An 11,304-nucleotide genomic window follows, 5' to 3' on the forward strand; every position below is an offset into this window, starting at 1 on the left:
AGTGGAGATACGGGACAGAATAGTACAATTGAAAGTGGGCATAAAATGGATTTAAAAAATTCTATTAAATCTCTTTTAAAAAAACGCACATGCACCTGGTGGAACAAAGCATCACTTGAGAAGTACTTGACCAAGGGTTTAATACCCAGAGGATTAAGGGTAAGGATCATGCCGTCTTTTCCCATAGATGATGACAACTTTCGCACTAGATGGGAGGAGACATGCAATTTGTGCTCTAGATCTCTTATGGACTTGTTGATTGGTAACAACAAAAATGGACTGGATAAACTTGATCGTGATATTGAGGATACACGGAAAAAACTAACTGATAATCTGACTGCAATGGAGATGGAAGCATTGAATAAAGATATAGAGGCCCAATTCCCTGTCTGGGAGAAGGAAGTAAAAGAAACTAAGACAAAAAAATTTCAGTGAGATCTTGAAGATTTCAAAAGTGGCACCGTATACAGATGGCAAAGTAACAAATTAAATGGGGAAGGCAGTATATCTAGGGCATCCTCTTTATCCTCGATATCATCAAGAGAAAATGATAATGTGTCCACAAATCGCATATATAATCTGAGGAAAAATATTAATAAAAGAAGGAATGACAACTACAAGAGAAGAGACAAGTGGGCTGACAATCCTGGTAAAGCAAGATTACAGGTAATCAATCTGTCGGATATACAATTGACTGAGCCACAAGTGGAAGTTTTGAGTCTGGGATTAACTTTTTCACCATCTTCTTCCTTTGACTCCTTCTTAGCGGTAAAAGACCTCAACCTCTTTGCTCGAAAATTGGTTTTAAAAAAATTACACAGTAGATCGGATAGAGGCATGGAATGGACGGAACAGGAATTGGAAACTATTGCCACACTAGAAGAACTCAGTGGGGAACGGGATGAAACAACAGATAAAGGTAAGTTCATACCACCTAAACCTAAAAAATTCCCCTCCATGAACTTATACCCAAATATAGACCTCTTTGTCAAGTTAGTGTCCAAAGAATTTGGAGAAATCCCTAACAGAATTATAAAAGACAATTTATCTGTTGAACAGAGAAGGGCACTTAAAGAATTGAAAAGCATGAGGGATATAGTAATTAAACCTGCGGACAAAGGGGGGAACATCATCATTCAATCAACCAGAATGTATGAAAAAGAGGCATTTAGACAGCTGAGGGACACCAGCTGCTATAAAAGACTTACGTATAACCCGACTCTTTCCTTTCAGAGTGAATTAGAAGAAATTCTGGAGAGAGCTTTCTTAGAAGGAGTGATCACCAAGGAGCTCAGGACACATTTAATTCCTGTCTATCCAAAGACGGCATGCATTTACTTCACGCCAAAGATTCATAAAAGTATGACTGCACCCCCAGGACGCCCGATAGTGTCGGGAAATGGCAGCTTGTGTGAGGTAATCGGGAAATATCTTGACTTTTATTTGAAACCACTTGTTTGCAATTTACCTTCATACGTTAAAGACACTGGTGATGTCCTTAATAAAATTGCTGGGATACCTATGGAAGATGACATGTGGTTGGTGTCATTCGACGTGGAGTCTTTATACACTGCCATACAACACCAACATGGCATTCTAGCTGTTGAATCATTTCTCCATGCCTCAGATATAGACAGAAGATTGAGCGATTTCCTTCTTGAGTTACTAAAATTTGTCTTGGAGCATAATTATTTTATGTTTAAAGAAACAATATACCGTATTTTCCGGCGTATAAGACGACTTTTTAACCCCCGAAAATCTTCTTAAAAGTCGGGGGTCGTCTTATACGCCGGGAATCGACTTGTACGCCGGTGTATATGGTGGGTGGGGAGGGGGAGTGATCCTGATGACGAGGGGGCGTCTCACAGGAAAGTGAGTAATCCCCATTACCTTATCCTAGCGGTGCAGCGTGGGGGTGTCAGTGCTGGGAGCGGCGGCAGCTGCTGTGTTCTGGTGCGGCGGCTCCTCTTCTGTGTGGGGCCTCTGTGCTGTGGGGTGGCGGCGGCAGCGGCGTATCTTTATCCAGTTGGGGCTCCTCCGGCATCTCCTTAGCCCTGGAGGCCCCGCCGCAACTCCATCGGTGCAATGTGGTGGCCTCCGGGAAAATGGCCGCTGCTCAGATTCAGATCTCGTGTCCCGAGATTTCGGGACGAGATCTGAATCTGAGCAGCGGCCATTTTCCCGGAGGCCACCGCATCGCACCTATTGAGCTGCCTCCGGGAAAATGGCCGCTGCATTGCACCGATGGAGTTGCGGCGGGGCCTCCAGGGCTAAGGAGATGCCGGAGGAGCCCCAACTGGATAAAGATATGCCGCCGCCACCGCCACCCCACAGCACAGAGGCCCCACACAGAAGAGGAGCCGCCGCACCAGAGCACAGCAGCCGCCGCACCAGAGCACAGCAGCCGCCGCCGCCACTCCCAGCACTGAGACCCCCACGCTGCACCGCTACGATAAGGTAATGGGGGATACTCACTTTCCTGTGAGACGCCCCCTCGTCATCAGGATCACTCCCCCCCCCCCCCAAAAGGCACATATTCACCGGCCCTATAAGACGACATAGGGTGTATAAGAAGACCCCCGACTTTTAAGAAGATTTTATATTTTAACTGGTAAAGTTGGGGGGTCGTCTTATACGCCCAGTCGTCTTATACGCCGGAAAATACGGTATGTACAGCAAAGAGGAACGGCTATGGGGGCGGCTTTTGCCCCCTCATATGCTAATTTGTTTATGGGTAACTGGGAGAGGCAGATATTCTTTGTCAATCCTATTGCATACATTGAGAAGGTCCTGTTCTGGGTTCGCTTCATTGATGATATTCTCATGATTTGGCAGGGCTCAGAACATGACCTTCTGTCTTTTCGGGACATCCTCAATGATAACGATGTCAACATCAAACTGACATGCAAGTACAGTCAGGTATCATTGGATTTCTTGGATATCCAGATCAGTAAGGGGGCAAATGGTTTCTTGGAAACCAATGTATTTAGAAAGGAGACGGCAGTTAACTCTTTACTGCACGCATCCTCATCCCACCCCAAAGCCCTGATTGAAGGCATACCAACGGGACAATTCATTAGAATTAAAAGGATTTGCTCTAACGAACAGTTCTTTTCTGAACAGGCGGAAAGTCTATCTATGAGATTCCATGATAGAGGCTACTCGAGGCGAAGTATCAAGAGAGGACTACATAAAGCAACAAGAATGACGCGTTCAACTCTAATGAACCCAAAGATGAAACCACCTACAGAGCAAAAGGTGAGGTTCATATCCACCTACACCGAACAGTGGAGTGAGATGAGAAATGCTTTGAAAAAATTTTGGCCACTCTTACAAACTGACAAGGACTTAAAGAGATATCTGCCAAACCACCCCTCCATCACATATCGGAGATCTAGTAATTTAAAAGACCAGCTTGTACATAGCTACTATGCTGGCCCCAAAATAGAGAAGGCATTTGGATCCAGAGGACAAAAATGGGGTTGTTTCCCTTGCAAAAATTGCATTGCATGCCCCAACATTGATCATGCATCAACATTCACCTCCAGCGATGGTAAAAAAACTTTCACAATAACCCAACATATCACCTGCAATACAACTGGAGTTATATATTATGCACAATGTCCTTGCCCTAAAGTATATGTGGGTTTGACATCTAGAGCATTAAAAATAAGGGTAAGAGAACATCATAATGACATCATCAAAGCAAAGGAGGTTGAGGATACCATTGCATTAAAATCATTAGCAAGGCATTTCAAAACTCACCATAATTCCAATGCGAGGCTCCTGAAAGTCATAGGAATAGATAAGGTGTATGTGTGGATCAAAGAGGAGGCAATTAGAGGAAGAATCTTGCACAGTTGGAAACCCGCTGGATCTCTAGAGTAAACTCAATGCAACCGCATGGTCTTAATGAGGTGCTTAGCTATGCCCCCTTTCTTTAATGTATAGTTTGTTTAGCGGCTTTTATTTGTATATATGTATGATTTTAATTATTTCTTTTTTAGTTTTTAGCTCCTGATTAGTCCTGTGTAAATGATGTGATGACCTGCAGTGTCTGGCTATATAATGCAGTTCGGTATTCATGTGAAGCTGGGATATTACGTCTATCAAAATATACCACAGTTCATATTATATGTGTATTTATAATATATGTTTGTATTTATCGGTGTTTCTATCATATTTGGTCTAATATGTAAGATATATATGTATTTATACTATATTTATATATTTGCACTAATTTGTTTATTTATGTAATAATTTTATGTCCTGTAGTTCTATATGATCCTTCAATATTGCTTTTTATGCATTTATATGTTTATGATGTATATTCAACTTGAGTGTTTTTATTCATTTTTAGCACTTTCACTATATTACTAATTAATTTTTTATGCCTCATATATGGATTTATGATTAAATAGTGTATACACATATATAATATTTCCTTTCACATTATTGATAGCACTTCCACAACAAATACCACTTATGTTACCTCTGTGATTGATGTCCTAGTGGCAATTTATTTTGCACTGTTATGCACTAGTCACTTTCACTCACTACATATAACATTATGGCTTTCAGTCTTTTGCTTCACTTTGGTTGCTTCTCCTCTTTGGAGGCACTACGGTCACTTTATGCACAAGTCACTTTTACTTATTGTGCACTTTTGTTAGCCAATGCCCTGTTTACCTATGCGGTGTGCGCATGCTGAGACTTCTGGTATCGGGTCGCTATAGCGACGCGTCTCTCCTGTGTGGCTCGTTTTCGCTCCCCCGCTCTGACGCGTCGGGTGTGGGAGTGAACGATCCGCCTATGACGCTGAGCGGAAGTGACGTCCGAACCGGCTTTGTTGATGCAAGCGCCATTACCAACCGCTGCCACCACTGCCTTATAGCTGCTATATAAACCCCTGTATGGCCACTATAGCTAAGACTACTCCCCTGGACGAAGCTTAAACGCGAAACGCGCGTCGGGGTCCATTTACTGCTCTGCTGTTACAGGTAAACATATCTGCACCTCCCCTTATGTTTTATGTCTGTATATCATCTAGCATGTGGTCAGCATACTGATATACATAGTGGCACTAACCTTTATATCCTATACTATGCCCTATATTTGAGCACTACTATGTGGCCAATATATTAATTTATGTATAAGTGCATTCGGTAGCCCCAGTGTATACATGACATGCAGCACTGACCCGTGCATTTCCATTTAGCCCATATTATGGAATATTGTGCATTTTATTTATTGTGCATTGGCTATTATTTGCTTGAACTATCTATAGACATTGTTTGTCTTTATTGGGCTTTATCTATTAGGGAACACTTTATGTTGAATAGGTGTATTTATATATGTATTCCTACAGCAGACAGTATATTTTCTGTCTTATGTTTCTCCACTGTATGTCATTTGGACTTTACTAGAATTTTTAATGAGTTATCAATAAAATTCTTCTTTTTAATTGGCATAAAGCTTCCGCTTTTGTTCTATTTTTTGGATATTTGCCTTGGATCAAGGTCCGCCCAGTTGCCTACAATGTTGTTACATACTTCCTCCCAGAGCCGACGTGTGACTAACTGATCTGCATGCCTGCGGTCAGCCATATTCCACAGCGGCTCCCGCTCACGGACCTCCTCGATGAGGCGGTCCACATCTAGTCCTCCCTCCTCATCTGAGTCGGGAGCATGCTGTGAAGACTGTGAAAAGAGCAAAAAAAATAAATAGTACACTGAAACACAAAAGTACCAAGAGAAAAAAAGACTGAAAAAGGCTGACCCTTGCGGTGATTACGATGCCGACTCTGGGAGCAGCTGGGAGGAACTTCATGTGCAGCAGACTAAAAAAAAGGAAAAAGAATTAGGTTGGATGTAGGCATATCTTGTATGTCAAAATAATATTGGAGCAAGCATATTTAATAAAGTAACTGAAAATGACCAGTGTATCATCCCAGAACTAAAAGTAGGCAAATATGCATCAAGGACCAATGAGGACCAGCTGCCAAAATGTAACAGGAAAAAAAGACAAAGGAAAAACAGACAGCCAAAGAGGTCCAGTAAAATAGATTTATTAATGCAAAATAGTTAAAACCACCAGATACAAAAGGTAATACGGTACAGGGAAAGAGGGCACACATAAACCACAGCCAAGCAAAAAACCGGGTCAAGACATCAACCCATAGCCAGATCGCTTACAGGGGTACAATGTATAAAAGTACATACCCATGTTATTTAGAAACAGTGCAAGAGATCAGTGCCTAAACATGGGAACATTAGGCATAATAATGCCATATAGTTGCCGTATCAGCATATTTAACGTACCTAGTACCTGCAGGATCAGCAAATGGGAAGAGCGGCCGGACCCGACCTATCTTGTATGTGTACTGTGATGTATGATGATCTGTTTTGTATGTGTTGGGTGCACTGTGATGTGTGAAGCAACTGATTCGGCACAACTTACACTCTGTGCGCCCGCTCCCTGGGTTTCTCCACCTATCTCGTCTCCTTCTGAGAGGCCTTCGGCTGCTTCAGCTTCCTGTGAAAACATAATGCATATAGTGTTTAACAGAAATTTTAACTAGAACACCAAAAACATTTTTAAATTACCTCAATACGCAGACGCTGTGGAGGAGAGCTCCCAGAAGAAGACATTTTCTGCTGGCTCGGTGGTCTCTGGTGTATCTGTAAGCATAAAGACAGTTGTAAGCTACTATACAAATTGAATTTGAAGCTTTGTGGTCTTTCATACTTACATCAGGAAAGTGGCTTGCTGGCTTGGTCCCTGCTGGCTCGGTCCCTGGTGGATCTCTAAGCATAAAGACAGTTGTAAGCTACTATACAAATTGAATTTGAAGCTTTGTGGTCTTTAATACTTACATCAGGAAAGTGACTTGCTGGCTCGGTCCCTGGTGGATCTGTAAGTATAAAGACAGTTGTAAGCTACTTTACAAATTGAATTTGAAGCTTTGAGGTCTTTAATACTTACATCAGGAAAGTGGCTTGCTGGCTCGGTTCCTGCTAGCTCGGTCCCTGGTGGCTGTGGTCCCTGGTGGATCTGTACGTATAAAGAATTTATACTTAGACTCAGCCCCCAAACTAGCTAATGTTAAAGATTTAATAACCACCCAGCTCAAATGATCTGAGCAATGTTCATGCAGGACAACAACCCAAGTTTTGAGAAACAACCCCAAAAACAAATACACCCAAGGCACACCAGTCAGAGCTGGATTACCTACTTCAATAGTATGTGCAAGCTGTAAAACCATTTCCCCCCACCCAAAAAAAAACAAAAAACCCTCATGTAAAATTTAAATGCCTAGACACCAGTTGAAAATGTATTGACCACATATGTGATTTGAAATTATCCATTTAAAAATTACTTAAAAAAATAAAATAAACCTTTAAAAAATTTTCAATTACCTTTTATATTAAAAAATAAACCCTCAACCAACTCTGTATTGCATGTGTGTACATTTGTTCATTCATAGTAACATAGTAACATAGTAACATAGTTAGTAAGGCCGAAAAAAGACATTTGTCCATCCAGTTCAGCCTATATTCCTATATTCCATCATAATAAATCCCCAGATCTACATCCCTCTACAGAACCTAATAATTGTATGATACAATATTGTTCTGCTCCAGGAAGACATCCAGGCCTCTCTTGAACCCCTCGACTGAGTTCGCCATCACCACCTCCTCAGGCAAGCAATTCCAGATTCTCACTGCCCTAACAGTAAAGAATCCTCTTCTATGTTGGTGGAAAAACCTTCTCTCCTCCAGACACAAAGAATGCCCCCTTGTGCCCATCACCTTCCTTGGTATAAACAGATCCTCAGCGAGATATTTGTATTGTCCCCTTATATACTTATACATGGTTATTAGATCGCCCCTCAGTCGTCTTTTTTCTAGACTAAATAATCCTAATTTCGCTAATCTATCTGGGTATTGTAGTTCTCCCATCCCCTTTATTAACTTTGTTGCCCTCCTTTGTACTCTCTCTAGTTCCATTATATCCTTCCTGAGCACCGGTGCCCAAAACTGGACACAGTACTCCATGTGCGGTCTAACTAGGGATTTGTACAGAGGCAGTATAATGCTCTCATCATGTGTATCCAGACCTCTTTTAATGCACCCCATGATCCTGTTTGCCTTGGCAGCTGCTGCCTGGCACTGGCTGCTCCAGGTAAGTTTATCATTAACTAGGATCCCCAAGTCCTTCTCCCTGTCAGATTTACCCAGTGGTTTCCCGTTCAGTGTGTAATGGTGATATTGATTCCTTCTTCCCATGTGTATAACCTTACATTTATCATTGTTAAACCTCATCTGCCACCTTTCAGCCCAAGTTTCCAACTTATCCAGATCCATCTGTAGCAGAATACTATCTTCTCTTGTATTAACTGCTTTACATAGTTTTGTATCATCTGCAAATATCAATATTTTACTGTGTAAACCTTCTACCAGATCATTAATGAATATGTTGAAGAGAACAGGTCCCAATACCGACCCCTGCGGTACCCCACTGGTCACAGCGACCCAGTTAGAGACTATACCATTTATAATCACCCTCTGCTTTCTATCACTAAGCCAGTTCCTAACCCATTTACACACATTTTCCCCCAGACCAAGCATTCTCATTTTGTGTACCAACCTCTTGTGCGGCACGGTATCAAACGCTTTGGAAAAATCGAGATATACCACGTCCAATGACTCACCGTGGTCTAGCCTATAGCTTACCTCTTCATAAAAACTGATTAGATTGGTTTGACATGAGCGATTTCTCATAAACCCATGCTGATATGGAGTTAAACAGTTATTCTCATTGAGATAATCCAGAATAACATCCTTCAGAAACCGTTCAAATATTTTACCAACAATAGAGGTTAGACTTACTGGCCTATAATTTCCAGGTTCACTTTTAGAGCCCTTTTTGAATATTGGCACCACATTTGCTATGCGCCAGTCCTGCGGAACAGACCCCGTCGCTATAGAGTCCCTAAAAATAAGAAATAATGGTTTATCTATTACATTACTTAGTTCTCTTAGTACTCGTGGGTGTATGCCATCCGGACCCGGAGATTTATCTATTTTAATCTTATTTAGCCGGTTTCGCACCTCTTCTTGGGTTAGATTGGTGACCCTTAATATAGGGTTTTCATTGTTTCTTGGGATTTCACCTAGCATTTCATTTTCCACCGTGAATACCGTGGAGAAGAAGGTGTTTAATATGTTAGCCTTTTCCTCGTCATCTACAACCATTCTTTCCTCACTATTTTTTAAGGGGCCTACATTTTCAGTTTTTATTCTTTTACTATTGATATAGTTGAAGAACAGTTTGGGATTAGTTTTACTCTCCTTAGCAATGTGCTTCTCTGTTTCCTTTTTGGCAGCTTTAATTAGTTTTTTAGATAAAGTATTTTTCTCCCTATAGTTTTTTAGAGCTTCAATGGTGCCATCCTGCTTTAGTAGTGCAAATGCTTTCTTTTTACTGTTAATTGCTTGTCTTACTTCTTTGTTTAGCCACATTGGGTTTTTCCTATTTCTAGTCCTTTTATTCCCACAAGGTATAAACCGCTTACAGTGCCTATTTAGGATGTTCTTAAACATTTTCCATTTATTATCTGTATTCTTATTTCTGAGGATATTGTCCCAGTCTACCAGATTAAGGGCATCTCTAAGCTGGTCAAACTTTGCCTTCCTAAAGTTCAGTGTTTTTGTGACTCCCTGACAAGTCCCCCTAGTGAAAGACAGGTGAAACTGTACAATATTGTGGTCGCTATTTCCTAGATGCCCGACCACCTGCAGATTTGTTATTCTGTCAGGTCTATTAGATAGTATTAGGTCTAAAAGTGCTGCTCCTCTGGTTGGATTCTGCACCAATTGTGAAAGATAATTTTTCTTAGTTATTAGCAGAAACCTGTTGCCTTTATGGGTATCACAGGTTTCTGTTTCCCAGTTAATATCCGGGTAGTTAAAGTCCCCCATAACCAGGACCTCTTTATGGGTTGCAGCTTCATCTATCTGCTTTAGAAGTAGACTTTCCATGATTTCTGTTATATTTGGGGGTTTGTAACAGACCCCAATGAGAATTTTGTTACCATTTTTCCCTCCATGAATTTTGACCCATATGGACTCGACATCCTCATTCCCTTCGCTAATATCCTCCCTTAAAGTGGACTTTAGACAAGACTTTACATAGAGACAAACCCCTCCTCCTCTCCGATTTTTACGATCCTTTCTAAACAGACTGTAACCCTGTAAGTTAATTGCCCAGTCATAGCTTTCATCTAACCATGTCACGGTTATTCCCACTATGTCAAAGTTACCTGTAGATATTTCTGCTTCTAGTTCTTCCATCTTGTTTGTCAGGCTTCTGGCGTTTGCGAGCATGCAGTTTAGAGGATTTTGTTTTGTTCCAATCTCCTCGCTGTGGATTGTTTTAGAAATGTTCTTACCTCCCTTCTGAGTATGTTTTCCTGGGTCTTCTTTGTTCGAGTCTAATGTTTTTCTTCCCGTCCCCTCTTCTTCTAGTTTAACGCCCTCCTGATGAGTGTAGCGAGTCTTCTGGCGAATGTGTGTTTCCCAGGTTTGTTGAGGTGTAGTCCGTCTCTGGCGAGGAGTCCATCGTACAAGTAATTCACACCGTGGTCCAGGAATCCGAATCCTTGTTGTCTGCACCATCGTCTTAGCCAGTTGTTTGCATCAAGGATCCTGTTCCATCTCCTGGTGCCATGCCCGTCTACTGGAAGGATAGAAGAAAAAACTACCTGTGCATCCAGTTCCTTTACTTTCTTCCCCAACTCTTCAAAGTCCTTGCAGGTTGTCGGTAGGTCCTTCCTTGCGGTGTCATTGGTGCCAACATGTATCAGAAGAAATGGGTGGACGTCCTTGGAGCTGAAGAGCTTTGGCATCCTATCAGTCACATCCTTGATCATCGCACCTGGAAGGCAGCATACTTCTCTTGCGGTTATGTCCGGTCTGCAGATGGCTGCTTCTGTGCCTCTCAGTAGTGAGTCTCCCACCACCACCACTCTTCGTTGCTTCTTGGCTGTACTTTTTGCTGTCACTTGTTGCTGCGTACCCTTTTCTTTTTTGCTTGCTGGTAGTGCTTCATCCTTAGGTGTGCCATCTTCAACCTCTACAAAGATTTGATATCGGTTCTTCAGTTGTGTGGTTGGTGATTTCTCCATGGTCTTCTTGCTTCTTTTGGTCACATGCTTCCACTCATCTGCTTTTGGAGGTTCTCTGACACTTTTTTCACCTTCTGTGACCAGTAGAGATGCTTCTGTTCTGTCTAGGAAGTCTT

At 41.8% G+C, this 11,304-nt stretch overlaps 1 protein-coding gene across 5 annotated transcripts; it reads left to right on the forward strand.

Annotated features, from left to right (window-relative positions):
* The first annotated feature begins 529 nt into the window (after positions 1–529).
* LOC143782231 (uncharacterized) lies at positions 530–5,678 on the forward strand. Of its 5 annotated transcripts, XM_077269454.1 has the most exons (4): positions 556–919; positions 1,234–1,416; positions 3,124–3,258; positions 4,008–5,678. In XM_077269454.1, exons 1-4 carry the CDS (start codon positions 902–904, stop codon positions 4,023–4,025), a joined length of 354 nt encoding a protein of 117 aa, XP_077125569.1. In that variant the 5' UTR covers positions 556–901; the 3' UTR covers positions 4,026–5,678. The 5 variants fall into 5 exon arrangements, with proteins under 5 accessions (XP_077125565.1, XP_077125569.1, XP_077125568.1 ...); XM_077269450.1 differs by having other exon boundaries at positions 530–666; positions 767–1,416; positions 3,124–5,678; XM_077269453.1 differs by having other exon boundaries at positions 556–1,416.
* The last annotated feature ends 5,626 nt before the right edge of the window (positions 5,679–11,304 follow it).

This window comes from Ranitomeya variabilis, chromosome 6 (assembly GCF_051348905.1).
Source record: "Ranitomeya variabilis isolate aRanVar5 chromosome 6, aRanVar5.hap1, whole genome shotgun sequence".
Lineage (NCBI taxonomy): Eukaryota > Metazoa > Chordata > Amphibia > Anura > Dendrobatidae > Ranitomeya > Ranitomeya variabilis.